Source organism: Maniola hyperantus, chromosome 11, assembly GCF_902806685.2.
Source record: "Maniola hyperantus chromosome 11, iAphHyp1.2, whole genome shotgun sequence".
NCBI lineage: Eukaryota > Metazoa > Arthropoda > Insecta > Lepidoptera > Nymphalidae > Maniola > Maniola hyperantus.
This window is the reverse complement of record NC_048546.1, coordinates 4,905,660-4,929,954: the sequence shown is the minus strand read 5'-3', so window position 1 is coordinate 4,929,954 and position 24,295 is coordinate 4,905,660. Positions and strand designations below refer to the sequence as shown.

The 24,295-nt window shown below is 34.8% G+C and overlaps 1 protein-coding gene across 1 annotated transcript in view; it reads right to left on the bottom strand.

Moving 5' to 3' along the window:
- LOC117986539 (RNA/RNP complex-1-interacting phosphatase) overlaps nt 1-24,295 on the bottom strand; it is a 52,011-nt gene that overhangs the window by 22,966 nt on the left and 4,750 nt on the right. The window contains exons 3-5 of the mRNA XM_034973380.2: nt 1,798-1,829; nt 1,118-1,205; nt 164-243 (exon numbers count right to left, since the gene is read on the bottom strand). Of these exons, the coding sequence (XP_034829271.1) occupies nt 164-243; nt 1,118-1,205; nt 1,798-1,829 (200 nt within the window). The remainder of the gene's footprint in view (nt 1-163; nt 244-1,117; nt 1,206-1,797; nt 1,830-24,295) is intronic.

Here is a 24,295-nt window from a genome sequence, read left to right as displayed (position 1 = left end):
AACGCTTTTCGGTTTTTCGAACTATATTCCCTGCTCATTCCCATTTCAGCTTCGCCACCCGTTGATCTACGTCGGTTCTCCTACGGCTCTCCTCCCCATTTGATCAGAAATCTCACGAGGACATACCGCATAATGCAATTTATTAGAAAACGTAAATACTTACTGTGTCACTTTATCTTCTGGTGGTATTATTCGTCCCGGCATTAAAATTTTAGTATGCAGAATACCGGCCGATTTGAGCTCCTACAAATACATGAAACAAATTAAAATTATGTCAGACTTGAAGGCAAAAATTGAAATGCGTGTGGCTGAAAGCAACATGAGGTCGACACAAATGCATTTATATTCTACTAGCTGATGCCAGAGTCTTCATCTGCGTGGATTTTGATTTTCAATTTTCCGAGATAAAAAGTAGCCTATATGTCACTCTCCAGGTCTTCAACTATATCCATGTAAAAATTAGGTCAATCCGTTACTCCATTGCGGTGTGATTGAAGGACACACCAATAGGCCAACAAACAAACACACTTTCCCATTTATTATATGGGTAGTGCCTCTTTGAGATAAGTGCACACCATCCAAGCGTAAACCAGTTACCAAAATCTAAAAAATAATAACCCCATACTCTAGAGTCACTAATTAAAAGTTTGTAGTAGAAAGTTAACAAAGCATAAAAATCTTCATTCGACATTGACTCGACGACAGCATATAGATGGATATCCCCATATAATATTGATTTGTAAACGACAGTAATTAGATTATCCGCCATTTGTACAGACAGACGTCAATGTAACGAGAGATGACAGCGAGAGTGGTGCCTCTATCGATACAAAGGACAGACAAGTTTAAACACTTTCAAAACCTGAAGCGATGAAATGTCGGCTTGTTAATCCAACCTATATTGACAGGTACCTACTGGACGAGAACTCATTATAGGTCATGATGACCTAATCGTAAAGGTACTCTTAATAAGCAACATTAACTCATTCAAATGACCTATTTTATTTTAACGATTTTGACTGATACAATACAATTGCAAAATATGAATATGTTTTTTTTTTTCTAAAAATATATAATGGAAATGGGAATGAGCATTTCAATAGTGTATGTAACATACATGTGCATCGTAGTACCGCGCCGTATTCGTAAGATCTATGACTGCGCGTAACTTTGGGATTTTTTTCAAAAGTGCTTTAATGTCCCATCTGAAAAATAGAAGTAAATTAATATGGCTGTATTCAATTTATATTTACGAAATGAACGAATAATATTTTTTAGTATTCGTAATAAAATATTACGAATACCAAAAATATGAAAAATACTTGAATCAAGAAGGCTACGAATTTAGTATTTACCTACGTTTTGAACCTAGGGATGAATAAATATTTTTCCAGCCTCAAAATTAAGCTACTTATAGATACTTATTTATAATGGACTAGCTGATGCCCGCGACTTCCTCCGCGTGGTATTTGGTTTTTAAAAATCTCGTGGGAACTCTTTGATTTTCCAGGATAAAAAGAGCTATGTCACTCTCCAGGTCTTTATCTATACCCGTGCAAAAAATCACGTCAATCCGTTGCACCGTTGCGACGTGATTGAAGGACAAACCAGCAAACCAACAAACAAACACTTTCGCATTTATAATAAGGGTACTGATGACTAGTTTGAATAATATTTGTCGGTGAGAAAAAGAAGAGAGTCCTTACTTGTGACGAATTATGAAAAATTTTAGCAACGAATGAAAGATTTAACTATTGAAACATTATTTTAAAATAACTAACTTATGGTGATACTTACATATCTTTAGAAGCAAATTTAGCTTGCACTCTCTGAAACAAACAAAAGCAAAGTTAATTCTAGTGTTGATAGCGTTAATCTGAATTGAACAGTCACGAATTAAATACATATTACACTTTCTATAAATTTTGGTGCCATCAGCACATACCATTGTGGCTATAGACAATAGTACTTTGAAAATGCCGCACGTAGGCGACAGTGCACTGATAAGAGACCTGATCAATCATCGACTGGCCCTACCTCACCGGTGTCGATGACCTGTCCGAGGGCCACCTGATGGAATCAAGTTTTATGGGATATCCGAATTCCTAAATTAGTCGTCTCATATACATATTTTTAGTCTTCAGAATTCACTACCGATCCATATCAAGCCTAATCCTTCGAAGGACTACTTACTTAAGTTTTATAAAATAAATATTAGATTTATAAATACCATAACAATTTTCCGAAAACGGTGACCATAAATCCCAAAACCCATCACTGCTGTACCGCAGGCAGATATTTGGTTAAAAAATTTCAATTTCGCCAAAAATCACCTTGAATAAAATGACAGGTGCCTAATAGTAGGTTGTTATGGTGGCAATAATTTATCGACAGTGTTGACAAGATTGAAAAGATTATGGAAAAAAGTATTAACCGCCAGAAGGCGCGTGGTAAAGGGGGTTAATTTTCAATTTGGATTCGCTGGTGGCCGTTATTTAAAAAATTCATTGCCCATTAAATTTTAAAGTTACATTACCAACTGCACATAAATAAAATGTGTGTTGATGTTTCATTTGGTTGGATTAATACAGTATTTTGTAAACTTTCGATTAATAAGGATAAGATGTTTTACATCCAGCAGTCAGTAAAAGTTATAATGAATATTTTGTAATATTACGCAATACTAAACAATAAACATTATGAATTACTTACTACTAGATATTAGCTGCGACAGGAACGAAAACCGTAATAAAATTATCAACAATAGGCATTAATAAATCTTTGATTACCCGCTGACAAAAACATACGACGAAAGGCAGTCGCATTACATGCGTGAGTCGCATACGGCGATAAACGTAAATTTGTCATTTTTACGACACACCAAGTTACAATTGCAAGTACGAAAAATAAGTCCCACCTACAGCGATAATTACAGAATTATGCAGATAAATTAATTAGGAACTGACAGAATGCAAATGTAAAATGTCGACACTTTGAGCACTTAAAACGATTATCTGCAGATAGTGAAAAAGGTATTATTTTATTCAAGTTAAACGATGAAAACGATAAAGACATTTTTAATCAATCTAGGCGAGAAATTCATACCGTTGACAAATAAGTTTTACATGATTGCAACAGTTTCTAAAGTGGTGAAATATTTCAGGCGACAAAAGGCAGGCCCCATAAAATGCACAGACAAACGCAAAATCTGGTGAGTCAATTCAAACAACACTTAGCGTTAGTATTATATTTCAATTGAACTGTTTCCACTGAACAATTCAATTTCAATACAAATACAATTTGCATCACAAAAGGGCTTGTACCTCAAGTATTTTACTCCAAGCACTACATCACCTGCTTTCTCGCACTGTAAGCTTTTCCTACTATACATCTTTTCTTTAGACTCCCATGCAGAAGTGCTAATATTTAGGAATCGCATAGAGTCAATTTGGAGTGTTCATAATGAAATATTCATACACCAAATTGATTTTAATTGTCTTCTGTAACAGCAATCGTCTACTTCGATGGATATTCGGCGACGTGGCAGTCTATAAATAATTTATAACTTCCACGTTCAGTCACAATGCAGTATCATCGATCAGGATATAGTTAGTTTATAGTCTATAATTTTATTCCTACGTCTACAAGATTCATATTACGACCAATTTATCTAACGAACAGCATGCGATGCAGTGCATTGTCATATTATTTTTTAGAATCATCTGATCCGTTACGTCGTTTATTCGAATGGTAATGATGGCATAATTGACAGAGGGCAACTATTGTTCCCATTGTGTTTATTGATATTAGGGTTTTGTCGCCTTGTAATGGAGGAACTTTTGTTATTGTTTTAAAGATCGTTGCTCACTCGTTCCCCTTTTGACACCGATGTAGTTAGTAAATTGAAAAAAGGTGGAGTTGTGTCATTCAAATATTTAATCTATAACGGTCAATGAGATTAACAATTCCGTAACATCACAAAATACACGATTTTAATGATTGGAGCTATACCTATTGAGTAACAAATGTGGTTACAAAATCATGCTGCTTAGATTTTTATTATTTTTTTATTTTTGAATTGCACACATAGTTTCCGATAACGACATGTCAAAAAAGTGAAAAGCTCTTATAACTTTGACAGTAATCCCCTCGTCATGACCGTCTATTACAAGTAAGTCATTAAACTTAACACGTTGTATTGTATAATGACTTTCATAATCCCTGGTGTCAGAATAATTGATATGTGGCGAGCATTTCATGCATGCGGGCTTGTCAACAGCCCGAACTCCTAAATCATATATTACTGATTTCAAAATAATTATATTGATTTAACCAATATACGGGTGTCAACTATTAAAAGCATTCAATGCACTGGAAATACCGATACTTGTATAGTTTGTCTATATAGGTCCACCATTACAAACGATAACTCGGTATCAGTGCCAGTGAAGTTCTACATAAACAAGTAAAAGAAATGGCCCGTTAAATCGGATTCCGTTTTCGTTTCGAGCGATTAATCGAATAAAAGCCTAGTGGATCGGATGTCGGGGGCATTTATCGCGCCTAATTGCGACCACCGCGCCGAAAATCGGCTTCGAAACGAGTTGGGTGGTGTGATGGGGTTCGACGATACCCATTTTATAGGAGCCATACTTCTATTATCTTCGTGGAATACTTGGGACTACCATAGAAACTAAAGAGAAATGTTACAGTTCTATTTATCTCTACAAAAACCTATTATTAAATAGTGCATAACTAACACATGCTACTAAAGTTGTAGTATAGTATGAGTTAAAGGATGTACACATTGAAATAATTATTAAAATCAAAAGTGAAAGTTGAAACCACAGAAGTTAAATTAAAATAAACAGGTGTGCAAATCACAGTGTAACAGAATGGTTTATTAAGGTGTTTATGACTCTTATCAAGAATCATAACTTGTAACCAAATCTGGATATAACTTAATCCTATGTGGTCACTGTACATGATGTCGCTTTTCAGGTGTTGCATTTTTTTAAATTGAACACTTTAAATTCTACCACTTTGATCATTGAGCTATTAACTTTGATACGCATGTTTCAAAACATGTTTATTTAAAAATCCAATATACATATTAGGCAAACTCATTGAAATAAAAATAAAAATATTTTTATTCAATTCCACTTTTACAAGTACTTTTGAATCGTAAAATGTATCTACCGTTGGTTCGGAAATCGGAATGCCTTTCCTACTGACAAGAACCAGCAAGAAACTCGGCGGCTGTTCTTTTGAAAGATTTGGTATACAATATTACGCCGTGTATAAAAGTAATTGCAGTCCCGCACTTTGCTGGAGCGAGCTGCAGGTTCAATCCAAATAATTTGTGAAGCTAGACATTTTTTGTTACTTCTATCGAGAAACAAGATTATCTGAATGGATATGCAAGGAAAATTTATTTTATCACGAACAGAGACTGACAACTTGCCTTTCAAATTTAAAAATATATTTCACCTAAAAAAAATTATAGTGATATATTATAGTGGTAACATAAGCGATGATACCACGCACGCAGTTCATAAAAGCTATCCCACAAAAACATGTAAAAGTAATCACGATTGGACACACCAGGATTTTGACAGCACTCAGTTAATAACCACCAAATATTGCACACGATAACTGGAAGACGTTTAAATGAAATAACGCGGAACACCCACCTTTCATCGTCCTCATTATGCGGAAAAGAAATTCGAAACAAGGAAATGCATCATTTCATTCTGGAAGTGATATCCATTTAATTCCATACAATTTTATTAAATTAAGGTTCAGTTGCAGGACAGGAGGCAAAGGTTACGTTACCGTTAAATTTTGATCCTCATATTCGTTTGGAGGTGTTTGCTTTTTCTTGGAGGAGCTAAATAAAAATATGAGCTACTTAGAGCTCATATTTTTATTTAGCTCCTGCTTCACCAAACTAAAGATTTTCGACATCAATAAGCGTAAATAGAGCATTAAAGTTTGAATGGGATTGCCACTGTTGTGAAAACTCCATGTATTAGTATATGTACCTAGTACCTACCTACTCGGGAATTTTTACTTTATTATTTCAAAATTAGGTTTTAATTTTATCATTCGATTAAAACGGCCCATAAATTTCTACATACAAAATCGCAGGAACATTCAAGCCTGTTATAAATTTTAATTATGACTCTTTTTGCATTAATATTTATACATATGGAGCATAATTCCATGGTTTGGTATCAAAACAAGACGGTCAAGAAAGCTGATTACACGGTGCTCCCACGATCTCATGCCCTGGCGGCTCGGAGTACGAAACTTAGCGCGTACGTGTCAAAAGATGTAATTATGAAGAAATCCAATCAGCGGCCGCGCGATCCGGCGCGAGCGTCGACGTTGATTGAGCGATAAATTTATTGAAGATAAATCGCCTTATCGCGACAAATCAGTAGCTGATATATCTGATATACCCTTCTTAATATCAGAGCGGAAAGAACAAGGGGTGACATTATATTTCTCTGTGTATATCATGCGATCAGTGTTCAGACCATGAGCAGATGTGTTGAACTTTAATTTATAACTATTTTTCACTGTAAAAGTCCCATTCAAATGGACCTGTAGGAATGTATAATGTATATTATATAGTTTATTATATAGTTAACTGATCATATTGTTACAGGCACATACCTAGAGGATAGAAATCTTTGGCGCTTCTTAAAAGAGGCCCTTGTCCAACAATTGATGCATATTGGCTAAGGATATGACGAAACATTATGTGTTCCGAGTTGGCACTATCACAATATGAAATTATTCACCAAGTCATATTGTTAAATTTAGGGTCGAACGCTTTCGGAATTTGACATCTCTGACTGGACGATGGCACAGTTCACGACGATGGCGTGGCTTCAAAATATTTAAGTAAAAGTTAAATTGAAAAAACGATCTTACAATTCAATAAAGAAAAAGTCATAAGAAACATTTAAGAAAAGGAAGACATATGAACCAACAGTTTAAACGAATGAGCAACGTCAAAATTTAAGATATCGCAAGCTTGAGCGATAAATTTTATAAAATCGTTTGATATGTCTCGACTCTCGTTGTCAATAAAGACTACCTACTCAAAACAATCAGACGAAGTAATTTAATAGCAATGCTAAATATGAAAATAATCAGAAAATGAATATTCTCAGGCAGATTAATCTCAACACGACTTTTGAAATACAATGCCTTCTTCGAGCGGTCGTTTAATAAATGTGAAAATATCATGTCCTTGTAGGCGTATTGATGGCGCCCTGAAACCGCGACATAAATTCTTATACTTCACATGAAAAAATAAATATTTTATGTGATGTCTCGAGGCGGTACATGTAGGACATATATTGTGATAGCGATAAAAAGGAAAAATTAATCTATCCACAGAGCTCAGAGCTTCATACACCTCAACAAATCACATCGTTTTATATTGTGCATCATGGTAAATGTTAGCCTGCGGCGAGTATAGCACTAAACAGTCTGACTAATTAGACGCACTAGGCAACAAAGGGCGGTCATATGATCTGAAGAATAACGTTATACAGTTAATATTTTACATAATAGACCTTAGTCCTATCCTACTAAGGAATAAGAGAGTGGCATGGAGAGAGTGGCAAGTGTATTCAGTGCGACGTGTGATGGCGGTGTATGATAGGCCGCCCACATGAGGCGCCGCGCGGCGAAATTCGTGAGAAGAAATGCTCTGGCGCCGCAACTAACCGACCGGCTTGTACATGATAGTAACTTCAAAGATATATTCGTTGAAGTTCTAATAATAATAGTTAAGGCATTCAAGGTAAAGATATATTTTAAAGCAGATTTTCATGTACGAGCCAGCTAAAACTGGTTGTTTTCGCTATAAAGCAGTTTTTTTTGTTTATGGTTGCTAGGTATTTTTAAATAAAATGTGAACCTTGGAAACTTTTATGAAATTGATAGAAACCTGATAAAGAAGCAACTTATATTCGTAATATATAGGTACAACTCAGAGCATGTCATGTGAGGCAAACCAATTATGTTCGTTAAATGCCTTATAATATTATAAACTATCGTAAAAGGAATATATAACTAATTGAGCGTTCCAAATTATCACACCAGTATCTTTTCAAGCAGTACGAAATACCACAAGTCAAATTAGATGTCATAAAAATGAATAAGGTGAAAAGCAAAATAATTTGGCAACCATTTAGTATCTTAACACATAGTAAAATAAAATAATAGTTAACCATAAAATTCGACACCTGGTATTATGACTGTGATCAAAAATTCCAAAGAAACAGCCTATTTTGAAATAATATTACAATGATGACTGTATCAAACACTAGTTTTTTTTGTTACGACGCGTTTCACAGGAGGTTTCTGCATGTAACGGCAAAAATTATAACACAAATGTAAACTACAATAGCGTCAATTTTAAAGTTTGCTAAATTACTGTAATCAGATCTCACATATCGTAAAAGGATGACGTAAATTCAATTTCAGCTATAGTCTAGATGATGCCTATAAATCTTTATTTTTTCCTTGTTTTTGTTTCCTTTTTTCGTAATAATTTTAAGTAGTATGTTACGTACGAGTGTAGCTAGAGCGAGTGATTTTTTGCCAAGAACATGCAACATACATGTTTTTGTTTCGGCAAATGATGCCCCAATTGCCAAATTGCTACAAAATGAAACATTAATTTTGCGGCCATAAATTTTACGCCGAGACAAAATCGTACCCAACAATTAAAATATTATGGTACAACAGGCTGTCGACGATCCTTGCTACCATTTTTAAGATTCAAGCATGCCCACCTCATTGTCGCGCTGTTTTGCTCGGGCATAAGACAGCGTTTATTAGGATTTTTCGACGGTATGAAGCCACGAGACCCTACTAGCTTTTGCTGCTTGAATGATCATAACTGTCTCTATCGTTAATCCTATACCAAAAATACACTTATATCTGAGTTCCGGATCTTAATTCTCTATTAAAAGGCAATTTCTCTGCAATAGGTCCGCACAGCATAAAATCAACATGAAACTGGTCGCAGAACATGCAGTCGACATTCGGGGCGTGGCGACACACCTCTCTATTAATGCTCAGCCCCTTGCAGGTGTTAGTCTTATATTAACAGATGAAGAGGCCTCATTTCATATGTTACGCTGATGCAACTTTAGTAGACTAGGAATAAACTACTTTTAATCATAAGCGCTTGTAAAATGTAAAGTGATTTGTTCCACGTTTTTTTCTACGCTCAGGTTACAAGAAGTTTAATCATACTACCTATTTTCCCCGTAAATACTAGTATTTACTTTTTTTTTCTTAAATTTTTGATCAAAGTAATCTTTTGTAAAAATTGCTTTACTGTCAGCATGATTTATTATTATCAAATTAGATTGTTTTTGCAGTTAACTCGGGCAAATAAGCAAACAGGTCACTTTTGAAAATCGCCGTCCAATATCCAGTACAAAAACACTGGCAATGCTTAATTAACCGGCTTGTTTGTTCATAATCTTAAGTTCTTCTTAACGACGAAATTTAATGTAAGACTGGAAAAGAATTGGATACATACCTACCCCAAAACTTGCTGCAAAACAATAGCGGAGGAAATGATAGTAAAGATTATAATAACAAGTCTATTACCTATTTAAGACCACGTATTATTATTTATTATTGTCGGATATATTATTTAACGGTGATGAGAAGGCCGGTATCTATCAATTCGATGTTTCTATCGCAACACTGACATTACACCAGAGACTATTATTTAGCTGTACAACTGTTTCTACGCCAAACAACCAATTATCAAATTTTTATTTCATTTAATACTGAGGGAACATACATAATAAAGAAATTAAGATTGTTAAGAGATAAACTCTGAATTATCGGCGATAAATTTACTAATCAACAAGCGTTGTACACGTGTAAATTAAATTACAAGATAAGAATAGAAGCAAAAGCCTTCGCGGGAACGATTAATATGGCTGTTTGACCCTAACTTCTATTCGGATCGAAGAACTTAGTAATAAAGATAACATTACAAGCTAAACTACAGCGTTAAATGCAAGTAAAACATATTACGGAACATATAATATACAAAAGGGTATGCTAATGTGACATGAATAGTTTCCGGTGAAATCTTCTCTTATATCTAAACTAATATTGTGAGATATGACGATAACTTAGCCGTAGGAGAATGTGCAATAGTTCATTAACCTTGTTTACGTTATAAAGCAATAACAACAGATTTTTGGAAATGCCATTCCTAAGTTTGTATGAAATTCTGTCATTTTTAGGGCTCCGTACCTCAAAAGGAAAAACGGATACAGGGTACTTCCCGTTGACCTAGAATCATGAAATCTGGCAGGTAGTTAGGTTTTATAGCAGACATTCGGGGAAAAATCTGAAAACCGTGAATTTGTGGTTACATCACACAAAAAAAATTAAATTGTGGCCATGAACTTATAATTAGTATTTTCAATTTTCGAAGTGAGATAACTATATTAAGTGGGGTATCATATGAAAGGTATTCACTTGTGCATTCTAAAACAGATTTTTATTTATTTTTATGCATCATAGTTTTTGAATCACCGTGCAAAATGTCGAAAAAATACGACTATAGTACGGAACGCTCGTTGCGCGAGCCTTACTCGCACTTGGCCGGTTTTTTCAAGTTATGGATTTTATTATAGATGTTATATTTATCAAAATTAGTATTTGGGATTTTGGTCAAAAATGAAAAAGTATGTTTCGGGGTTTTTGGAAATTCCATCCCCACACACAGCGAAGACTGGGCGGGTCAGCTAGTAACATATAAAAGTATCATTGCTTAATGAGGCCACTTAAATTTAAAATTAAAAATATAAAATAAAATTGTGCACAAATTGCTATTCCCTGCGTTGCTGAATATGCATACCTACTGAAAATGAGTTAAAAGAAAGAGGAAAAACTAAAGTTTCTTTAAAATATACTATAGTTATTTAATTGCGACGACTATATTCCTCAATCAACACGAAAGTTGTAGTAGAAAAAAATTGACAAAGTATAATGAATATGTATTAAATTATAAATCACATCGTTGCTTTTATTGTCGAATACATAAGATTTTTACGACTTGACTTTTGATAAAACTTGCGTAGTCAATAAATTACGAAGTTAATAATATATTAAAGGAGTCATCCATCTTGATTGCCCGCAAAACTTCACCTTGTTTGGATCGTAAACTGGGATTATAGGCGTAGCATTCGTTCCGTATTCACCAATATACGACACATTCCCATTGCATAAAGTTTTAATTAGCAGAACTTATGAATAGAAAATTATATTCAGTGTATGACATAGTACACAGAAGAAATTCAAAACATAAAATCACGGAATTCATCAATCAACTCATACTTGCATTAATACATGCTTTAAATTATTTTATGTACAAAACAAATAAATATAAGTCAGCCACAAAAAATAAAAGTACCGCATATTGAAGCATGGACAGCCTCAGAGATAAAATCTCATTCGTTAACTTCTTTGCCACTTTAAGCCGTTGTAAATCAAAAGCGAATTCCCCCTGGATGTCTTCATTTGCATCGCCCGAAGCCGCCCAGTGACACTAACGACGCACAAATGAAAACAACAAAATTAAACTATCAATTTCCGTGTCCCCAAAAGCGCCATTTAAAAATCATATTCCAAAGTTATTAATGACATTTATTACGAGTCTCAAACATTAATATTTAATCATATATATGTATTTTTTTAATTTATAGAGTGAAGTACCGCTAACACAGTCGATGTAGCCTTTGATTATTTGAATAAAATTTTAACTCGTTTCATTACCACTAGTGTCAAGTATAAATCTTTTACTCCATCAGATATGAGGATTGACAAGGATCTTGCATATTTTAATTATTTGAATAGTAACTAAAACTTAACATCTTCTTATAAGAGATAGAATTTCATTCACCGAAATATTAATAAACAGAATGTTTGCGGTGCCACGTGCCCATTATTAGTATTTTATATTTCAAAAACAAAAATTCACTTAACAAATTGGTTTCTTAGTGCTCGTAAGCGCTTGACAGCTTGTCTAAACAGGTAGCGCTACTGATAGGTATATTGATAGGTATACTCAAAATGAGTATATTTCAATAGTTGAAGTTCCCTTATACATCTAAGTTGCAAAGAAAACAATGCATAACAAAGTAAGGCATTAAATTATTATATTGCTCAGAGGTTAACATAATATCGGAAGCTAATAAATAAAATTAGTTCAATCTAGTCTATTTATTATCAAGTATGATAAAATTTCCAAGAAGTTTGGAATATTCAATTTTACCCGTTCAAAACGAAACATTAATCGGTTGGTTGTTTCAATAAAAGCTGGAATGTAATAAAGAAATCACACCGTGCCGCTACTTAATCACCAGATGATATCTTATTTAAGGGGAGCTAATGAGAAGCGTAGATCACATTCGGTAATGGTGACACGCGGTAATTTATCAACACTTTCGATCCACGAGTTATGTACTACTATTAAGGTATTCGTGTTGACATAATGGCCAGGCAAACACAGTTAAACGTTACTATTATTCATTGCCCGTTTAATTCCACCTAATAGAACCAACTGCATAGCGCACAAGATTGAGTATTGAGTATTGTAATTAATGCTCGATGTTACGCTTTGATAAACAAATTGTTTGCTGCATATCACCTAAGTGCCGGGAATTTATCATTGTTGAGCATTGTATTCTATAATTGTTTTACAAATACCAACCAATTTTCTTTAGCGATATTTTAGTTTGCGTAAATAAAATAAAAATGATGAAATAGCCAGTTCTATGATTGATTCATTGAAATTAAGACGACAAACCCAGAACTCAACCAATAAAAGTACCTAAAAAGATTCAAAGACATTTTTCCCAAATTCATAACCAACAAAAGAACTCGTGTGTAAAAAAGTGTTTGCATCTCTGCGCTAGAGAAGATAAATCTGTGCCCAACGAAACATATTAATATAAATATAGTTATAAGACCGAGATGTAAGCGTATCTACTTTGGATTTCCATGCAAAAGACCACTGCACACTGTATGTTAAATGGTGTGCAATTAAAGAGAACGGCGCTTAATAAACACATTACAGCGCAATATTAGGCGCGCGCGCAGACCTGACGTGATTAAGCGGCTTTAACGTGGGAATATAGTGAAAGGAAAGAAGGAAAGGAAACACCGGCACTATACAATGACATTACACATAAAACACTAATTGAATCTAATAAATTACACTTAATGGCTTTGGGTAGTCTTATTGTTGGCTTACTAGTGCTTACTAGAAAAAACTTCAGCTCGATTTAAAAATATAGAGAAAATAATTTAAAAGAGCATCTAATAATAAATGTGAAGCGAAAACCGACACTAGTAAACGAAATATCAATGATGACACTGAACTTAGTTTACAGGGCCATTACGCGTCGACGCGACTGCAGACAAATTCAATTGACAGGAGCCTGCCGCGTCGCAACTCGCAGTGCACCCCGAGGCGGTCCTAAGTTTCTCTTCTAGGCATCAATTCATTTATGCTGCCATTGAATCTAAAGTTTCATGACGAGATTGTACGGAATTTTAAGGAGTCAACTGTTTTTCGCTGGAAGCAAATGCTGGAGCGAAAATTAAAATAAATAAATTCGTCTAACAGCCTCTATATGAAATTACAAAATAAATAGTACTTAAACACCGCAGATGAACAAGCGACCGAGTCCACTTTACAAAATGATTCTTTAGTGGTGCGCTGAATGTCGTCACATAGGTGAGTCCCAAACTCGATCGGGCCAATACGTTTACGAGATGCGTCTTCGTTGCGTTATCACAAAATATGATAGATCGTCGCATGGTGCACGACGCTCTCCCACGCGGCACCGTGATTAATTATAATTCGAATTTTATTCAAAGTGAACAGCGGACAAACTATGATACTAATCAATAAACGGTTCCATACCGACGACGGAACATACATGATACCACAATTTACTGTTGTCGATAGCGCGTATGAAGACGTCAAAGCCAAGTGAATAACTCGCTTAGATAGAAAGCTCCAGAACAATAGTAGCAACATTTTCATTGTGATAGGAATCCCTTGTAACAATAGCATAATGCAGACCTATCTCCATCTACCAAAATGTTCGCGGCCCTTAAAACTTACGAAACCGACGTGAATTATTAACATTGTACCGATATATATCTAACATTTCGACAATCGTTACCAAATACCAATCGTTAATGTAACGTATTATGATAATCAAGGAACGTAAGCAAAGACTGGTCTTATAGCTGCTAGAACAAAACAGAAAATAACCTATTCACACCTCAATAAAACCTTCGAAACGTAAGTATAATTTATAATTATTATATAGTACTAAGTAGGTGATTTTGGCAATTAAGATATTAATATAATTAGTAAGAAATGTACAAAGTAATATATCTGTATTAAAGCATCAATAAAGGTAATTTCTATAATTATTTTACTTAGCGAACAGTTATTTTAGTTCTACAAGGTTCACGATGCCGAGCCATGTGACAGTGATCATGTCCTTATATCACCATAAATCATAGAGACGGGCTCACAAGCGCCACAAAGATAGAAACGACACGCATCCTCGTCTCACAGCATAATAAATCCAGTTCCTTTTCAAAGAGCGACCGAGGAGCAATAAGTCACAGACGGGTCAAAGGTGAAGTGAATAAAAAACGGCCGACAATTAAATGGCGTTCTTGAAGGTTAATGAGCACAATAAATATGTTGTCGGCACCGCAGCTGCGGACATACAAATGCATAGCCGTCACACGTGAGGAGGGTTTAGTTAGACGATCAAGCCAGGGCTGACTAGCAACATTACTATGAAGTGTGAACTAGAGACAATCATGTCGTGATATGGTAAATGTTGTCAAAGACATATTTGAGAATATCGCTTTATTTTTTATGATAGGATATTGTACGTTTGGAGTGTTACGAATAAGAGGAAATATTGGTCATGAAACAAAGATAAAAGATTGAAGATATTACTAAGGGTGCCAATTTTATTTTTGACGTCGTTATCTAAGACGTCGACATCCACTGCTGGATATAGGTGTCCTGAAGGGTTTTCCATATTCCAAGATATTTTGCAGCTTGTGTCTTCTGTCTACCAGCTACATGGTATTAAGTTTTAGTTTGCTTTTGTTACCCTATTCTTAGGTACATCTTTATTTTTTACAAGATTTCATTTATCGTCACTTTTATTTTGAAGATATTTATAATAGCTCTATCTAAATAATCTTAGCGTTGAACAAATATATATAAAATTTAACATCATGACAACCCTGATTTAGTTTATGTGTTCAAACATGGTTTCAGGTAATCTTGACGTACAACGTACCTAATTGTTTAAGCATCATTGACAAGGATCCTTTCATCAAGGCCGTTCTGATCACACGTATTATAATGATATACAATTACCACACAATTTAACAGGAACCTATTTTAATAAAACTAACAAAACGTTTAATTTAATAGATACAAGGTTTTATGAATAAAGTTTATGGTGGGTAGTAAAATAAACGTTATATTGTCACTTCGGTATTCGGTAAGTAGGTAATTTATTACCAACTGAACAAAAATGTGAACGGATATAAACCACGAGTTATTTGTATAACAACAAATATCAAATACAAATTTTCAATGCCGTTCTTCCTCTGAGGTCGTAACTACGAGTGGTTAGTGAGATATTAATACGAGGTTCAATGATATTGTCATCGTTATGATCATGATACATGTGAGAACTTCGTATGACGTTGGTCGTTGACATCAAAATCATCGAATACATTAGGGCATATTTTTCCCACAAAGGTAGAGGTAAATAGGCTAAACTCTACATTGAACTAAGTACAAAGATGCATCCAAGTGATGATCTCAATTAAATAATAACACGAACAGGCTGCAAAAAATTATATTATTAACTATAAATGTTTTGCAGTCTGTATGTGAAGTGTTCGTGATGTTGATAGTCAAAAGACTTCCCAAAAACGATAACCAAACTACCGTCATTACGCTAACCTCCCCTAGAAAGCATTCACAGAGTTTACACGCGACTGCACTAGACGGAGTTGTACTTGCTATTGATTTATAATGAGAAGGGGACAGAAACACTGCGGGTGTGAATTCATTTGGCAAATAACGTCCTGGGGAATCTTGACGAATTTAAAAGAACTCTGATTTGCATTTCGGAAGATCTCGCACTAGATTCGACAAAGTCACTCTGCGGGTCAGGAGGTTCGAACTATATTGGTCGAAGTAAAAATCACAGCGGGCAGTATTCACCGCTGGCGCCTTATTTGGTCGCTACGGTGAACCTGCGTGAGCAAGGCCTATTATCAACAGCCACTTTTACACATTTTTTTGCTGTAACCATTATAGTAAGAACGTGAATACACTTGTTAAAAATGCCGCAGACAAGTTAATATGAATTTCTGAATATTAAAACGATTCATTTAAAAACTTTTGATAAAGAGCTCTCGATTTTAAAAATAACTTAAAATAAATCATGCACATGAACGAGAATATAGCATTTAAGGCAATTTTTCAAGAATAATGGGGACGGTATTGATAATTTAATTAGCATGTGCAATGTGCATTACATCAAGTGTCTTTAAATAGACGAAAAAAGCATTAGGTACCATGACCATCATTAAATCTTTGTGGTGTTTCACAATGTTAAGCTAAATACGTTGTGTGAATTAGGCATGGCTTACGAGCATGTGAGGTTTAATGGTGTAAACATCACTAGTAACACTTTGAATTTAAAGGTTATTGTCGCTTTTCCAACAGCAACATGAATTGTCTGGAAACACAAAATCAATAGGGACGTATTAACTGGTTACTAGGACCGGAAGGTGGAGAGACGTGGGTGTTCCTAACCAGTTGTACTTTTTCTGTGTACTAACAATTGGCGGCGGATTTGGTAATTGACGGAATGTTGATAGAGCCACGCGCAAACAATTCGTTAATTCTATCAAAAGTAGTGACGATGAGTACTAGTCAAACCGGCTACTTTTTATCAAACGTACTTCGTTTTATCACGAGCTTGTATGCAATACACAGATATGACGGCATATACATTTGACGTACTTTTTAGTTAAATCAATAATTTAAAATGATTAACAAACTTAAAACTAACAGAGGACATAGATTTTACGAATTTTGGAAGACCCTCTTTTTAATATTTCCTAAATAATAATTTATTTTTGACATTTTCATCATCCCAATTATACATCTATGAACACACATACAGTAAAATATTCGCACTATGTAATGTAACGATAACATCGATACGCGCTAGATTATTTTTACATTTTTTTTATATATAGCGAAACTCGTCTGTCGAGCTTAATTTCGCGCCTACATGATGAGTGGCTGTATGGTTAAAGTGTTTATTCATCCCACGAAAAGCTCGCGCCTGGTTTATACTTTTGTGCAATTATCACTATGGATACTTTGTTACATAAACTAAGCTCTTCAAATGCATATAAGACATATGAAAGTTAATATTCATTTTATTCAAATTAAACATAATAAACATTAGACATATGTATATATTTAAAATGTTGGTAGGTATGTATTAAATGATACACGAATTATAATTGGTAACAACAGTCGCTTCATAAAATGATGGATATGTACACGGTCGAAAAGCAGCTTTTACCAGCAAGCGATACGAGTACCTATCTGTACAAGATATGAAATAAGTGCTTCAAATGCAGCCCAAAAAGAGCCAATATTTATTTCAAAATATTATACTTATTGCTTAGGTATTAAGTTATATTTTAGATCATTTAAAAAAAATCCTCGAATATTTTTAAAATTGTCGATGACACGAGATCCTAAATAACTATAAATATTAGCAATCGTTATTAAACTTTATGTTCAAGTGTTAATTTTTTTTATAAACTAAAGTTGTTGATATTATTATAAAACTTTTTCTATATTTCGTAAACAATCAATTCCTTATCGTCGAGACATGTGTATATGTATAATATGTGTGCAAACCTGGCCACTTCAACCATGTCATTTTCTTCGTGAGCTGCCATCTTTACCTACTATCCTACATCAATGCCCTTAACTCATTATACGTTACATATCATCATCATCATCATCATTCTCATCAACCAATAGACGTCCACTGCTGGACATAGGTCTCTTGTAGGGACTTCCACACGCCACGATCACATATAAACCATGCCACGCTACATATAAAGCGGTTCAATTGTAAGAGATAAAAAGAAGAAACTGGTATCTCTGGCACGTGGTCCCAATTGAAAAATCCTTGTTTATTAAGGCGGCCAGGAGTAGGACCACACAGTAGGATCACCTGGCTATCACCCCGCCTCGCCTGTAATCACGCCATCATTACCTCTAATGACGTGTTAACGTTTCTTTATGGGAATGCCAAACATGACGTTCACATTTCGGTCATTTACATTTGTTTGTCCACTATCTTCGGCTTGTTTGCTTTCGTCTTCTAAAACACAGGGCGGCGTTTCGGCTAGCCACCGGCGCTGGCTCTTAAGTGCAACTTCTTATTGTTTGAATTTTGTTTTTGGGTTTCTGGTTACTCGAGTTTTAAGATTTATTGGTATTTTTGTGGGTTATGGCATAAACACTTACATCATACACACACATACATCCTAATCTGTCTCTGTCTGTAACTCTGTCTGTCTATCTGTCTGCTAACTTTTCACGGCTCATCCGTTAAACCGATTTTGATGAAATTTGGTACAGAGATAGCTTGCATCCCGGGGAAGACCATAGGCTACTTTTTATCCCGGAAAATCCAAGAGGTCCCACGGGATTTTGAAAAACATAAATCCACGCGAACGAAGTCACGGGCATCATCTAGTCTAGTAATATATAAAACGAAAAAATGTCTCCATCTATGTCCGTTATAGACTTGAAACCATGCAAAAGTCCCCAAAACAGCTTCATTAGAAATACAATAATGCGAATGTTTTAGACCAGTAAAACAATGCATTAGACAATTCCTTTTATTAGCATAGTAGCACACGCCGGGTATCCGCTAGTTATTTATATACACATACTAATAACTTACATGCGCATGTCTGTCTGTCTGCTAGCTTTTCACGGCTCAACCATTCAACCGATTTTGACGAAATTTGGTACAGTGGTAGCTTGCAACCCGAGGAAGGACATAGGCTACTTTTTATCCCCGAAAATTTAAGAATTCCCACAGGATTTTTAATAACCTAAATCCACGCGTACGAAGTCGCGGGCAGCAGCTAGTATTATAATACTTTTCGGTTTTTTTTATAATTCTCCGGGGATTTTTAAACGACGCAAATGAAGTCTCGAACATCACCTAATAATTTTTTTAAATTCTCATAACATATTTAAGTGGTACAAAAGCGTAACGAATTTCAATCAACTTTAGACCGCCTCACAATTGATAAAATTGATTCTGTACAAAGAGTTCGCACAACAACAGTACAAACTCAACATTCAACAAGGATCTTAAAACAATCAAGAAGTTACCACTTTGATTGAAGAGAAAAAACGACGATAAGTCGATAACGTTCACTATTCAAAAACTGTACAATATAGACACTATTAAAGTTCCTACGTCCTATATTTTAATTCTTGGTGGTCCCACAAAAGTAATAGCCACGTAGGATACAATACAAGAGGACGCCATTCGGTCTATTGTTACAAATAGTGCCAATAATATTTCGTAGTGTAATTGGTTAGCGCGTGCAACCAACGAGCATCACTGATTGAACGCCGCATAAACCACCCACGAGATGCGCCTGTCATTTGCACTGGTAGGGATATCTCGCATTAAAGAGGATGATATCTTTGATGCTGGCTTATGATTACAATCTTGGGTTACGGTATTCAATTACAACTTTAAATGGGATGCTACGTTTTATTTCAATACATTCCTGTACTTACTAGTTTAATTTTCTTTCTAAATTTTGGAATAGCAAGGACTGTAAAATTTATACAAGTCCCGCAAATTGCTATTGCGCTAGAACCATGTCTCATTAACATCGAAATGACGTAATTTTGACGTCAGCCAAAATAAAAATATACCATCAGCTCGAAACTTCAGTCTAGTGCTGACGTCACTAAAATGCGCATTAGCAATTTGCGGGACTATTACCTAATTCAGATCGATCATTGTTACATCATGATATTGTACAAATATTTGACCCCAATCATGGAGTAAATAAATCAATTTATAAAACTATGTCAATAATAATGGGGAACATGCATTCAACTCGGTCCGTAATTCAATAGTTAGGCTCAATAAATTTTAATAAGGGTAATTGGATGACGACAGAAAGTTCTAACAATACCAATAATGATAATGATTTAGGGCGATAATTTATAAATAATTAAAGGCTTCTGAAATACACAATGTTGAATTTTTTACATGAAATAACGGTTAAAAATCTTAAAATATGAAACAAGTTTTATTAAAATTTCTGATAGACTACACAACTATTATTTATTTAACCAATCGACGCTACATATCTCGTTGCAAATTGGCAATCGACTGGTATTAATTAGCCACACTCGATCCAACCAACAGTCGCTCGTCACGGCTGGAGTCATGTGTGACCGTCGACATGAGCGCCTGATCATTGGTCTCATTAATTGTGAAACCTATAATCATATATTAATTTGACACTGGCGGTTAAAGTCATCCCTACTTAACACCGACTAATAAAAATTAGGTAGGTTTATTAAAACCGAGAAACTAAATTGGCTCATAATTATAACATAATTTTTAAATCGCCGATGATTATTATCATTGCAATATTTCTGGAACAGTCTTATATTCTATTTATCAATGATTACGTAGATACTAATTCTATATCGATGATGATTAATATCGACCGTTGACGTAATCAATGACTCCAGTCTTCCATACATCAGATTATCATTGTTTAGGTATCAAATTATCACACCAAAAATGCATAAGCTGTAAAAACAATGATTTATCCGAAAAGCTATTATTACGATCGAAGTGCTTGCTAAATGGACATACAGTTAACACTGCTCACCATTTTAGACGACAATCAATCGAAACGACGCTAATCATAGTGAACTTCATTTTAGCACGTGAATACTAAATGAACTAGTAATCATGTTCTAAAAATACTCATTTTCAACTAATAATTTCAGCAGATCAAACGAGTTATTGTGGACTGTACAAAAAGTGTATCTGTTGTTCTTTGTCTTCCTCTCTAATTCGACTAATGCTATATCTGGTATATAATAGTATTACAAATTAGTTCATATTACCTTTATAATTTATACCTTTTATCACACGGAAGCTTTACCGAAAATAAAGCAGTCATTTTCTTTTTGGTCAAACACACAGTAAAATAGTTTCTAGTCAAACACACAGTCTATTTCAAATATTTTTTGGTACACGTAATTGAGGTAAGTTCGCATCCAACTTAACAATGGAGATCAGCTGAACTGCATTGCTACCGTGCTAGGTACCTCCTGAGGTTTTGAATAATGAACAAAGTATTTGTAGTATTGGAAAGTCCCTTTGCCAAGGATATTTTTGTCTGTCTTGATTTACTAGAGACAGCGGGGTATCTGACCAACATTTAATTTCCAACAACGGTGTTCAAATTCAATGCATGCTACGTTTGGTTAGAATACGAATAATTATCAAAGGATGCATGAAACTGTATAAAACACAGAATTATTTGGAGCGATTCACCTAGACCAAACATGGGATTAATTTGTCGCGGGAAATAGAGGGAATTCGGTATCTACGTCATTACTAACGCTCGATCAGTTTCTTTAGTAATTACGGGTCCTCCTTTACACCCCGATGAATATTCATATTGACTCCAAAGAGGACTAATTGGACCCTTGGAGCAAACGAGATGGAATCACTTTTTATTTTCAGATTTTACGATCATGTAACGTTATAACATGTCGATAAACGATAAATAGGTTCGTACGTATTGAAGCTTTCGCTGTTGACCTAATAGTCAGAGCGCACGATATCGGGCGTACATTACTTACTACCCAGTGTTCCCAAGCCTGTCATGCCGTTTTATGACTTTTTTATTTGGTCTGATGGTCGGAGAAAGGCGACACCGATATCCTAGTCAGATTTCCATGGCGATAGAACGACAATGGTGTGTGTAATCATCTAATTTAAAAGTATTGTAGATCTGCGTTGCAGAAACTTTAGTTTTGATGTAGGCAATCTTGTTCAACGCTTGTTAGGTTCGCATTTGTAACTGGAGCCATTAAATCTTATAAATTAAAATTACGACATTGGTATTCTACTCACTCGGAATTATATTATTCTGAATCGTAAATTAGCGATTAAGGATTCCGAGGTTATGTCCAATTCGAAAATCTGAATAACGTTGGCACGTTATTCAGATTTTCGAATTGGAACGGCTTTTATATTTTTGTAACATAAACAACGTAATCCACTAGAAAACTTAAAAGTTATTTCTTATCACGTTCAAAGGACCACACAGTTTTATAAGAGGATATTATTTGTTTGATATTGATTTCATCTGATGCAAACGATGGGAGTATAATTCCAAATTGTAACTTTAGATTTTTACTAGGCATTAAAGACATGCATCGACCTATTGACACATTTTAATATTGTGAGGCTCTTGAGTCTTGTCCATCTTGACTCAATCAATTACCATGGTATAAGCGACATATTCTATAATATAAAAATGACTCACTAAATGTGTTGCTCATCACAAATCTCGAGAACAGCTGAACCGATTTCGCTAATTCTTTTTTTATAATATATCTTGAAGTACGAGGATGGTTCTTACGGAGAAAAAAAATTGAATCGACTGTTAGGCGGAACGAAGTTCGCCAGGGCAGCCAGTCTATAATAAATAATACCTACGTAAAATACTGGGGCCGATTCTCTTGTACACAATCTCTAAACTAAACCAAATTAAGAGGTCTAAATCTAGTGCTAACCTTTTCCGCAGGCAATATTATGAAAGGGATAGCAATAGATTTAGACGTGCCATTTAAGTTTAGTTTAGAGATTGTGTACAACTGAATTAGCCACATTGTATTACTTAAAACATTAAATACCTAATGTTACTTAGTTTAAATTAACAAGTCTTAAGTCTGTAGTGTCTCTAACCCAGCTTTTGAACATTTCAAAACAAATAAAGACGGAGAAAACAATAAGAAATGAATGAGTTTTATAACTTTATAAGGCGTCTTCGTGTGCGTGCATAATGAGACCAGCAGATCAATGTCGTTGTACCAATTGTGGCCAGCGTTTAGAGAGGTGATATCGTAAAGTAAATACATTGCAATAGAAAATATTGTTATTGTCGTGTATCAAAGGCATATTTAGCTGATTGACACAAAGTGTTTGGTCTGGCTCGGTGCCTGCGCGATCGCTTAAGCTGATGAAAGTCAAAACACTCGTAAAAAATATTTATCGAGTGTGGTACTTTGGCAGCGTAAATTAATTTTTTATCTCGCTCATAAATTGGTACGCCTGTTACCACCTTAAAGTTATTGGACATTATATCCGCAGCATTACGAGGGCTCCCACATATTGTGATTACAAATAACAATCTCTCATGTATTGAAATTATGAAAGGAAATCCATAAGGCGGTACGGAATATAAAATGTATTAAAAGAAAGGATAACAATATGGAATGCATAATGTAGGAATAGATAAGTTATTGGAAAAAATTGACAACCGGTCTAAAACATTCATACCGACTTTAAACAATCCCAAAATAAAGAAATTCATCCCGAAATGATAAGAAACCTAATATCGGTAATAAATAATAATAAAAACACTTGCATAGCTGAGTTATATCAAATTACACCTACCGATTGCCATTACGGTAATATCCCTTTATAATTCAAACTAAACAAAACATCGAAATTTATGATCGGATCCCGTTGAATAAAGAAGCGGAATCAAAGCGCCACGGACACCGAATAAAGCCTATTTCTTTCGAAAAAAATCTAAAGATGTAGAGATAAAGAACCAACTATTCATAGAGCACAGTATGAGGCACCCGCTTTATCAAATACTGGATTAGGTAGTCTTTTTGGAGTCGGAACCGTTGCTTTTATGAGGGCCAAATATTTTGACACGTCTGAGAGCAAATGAGAATAGATTGGGTAACGGGATTAAGGTCAACCTACTCATCCCTTTAGGCGCAAGAACAAAGTATAACTGCTTATCTCACAGGATAAACAGC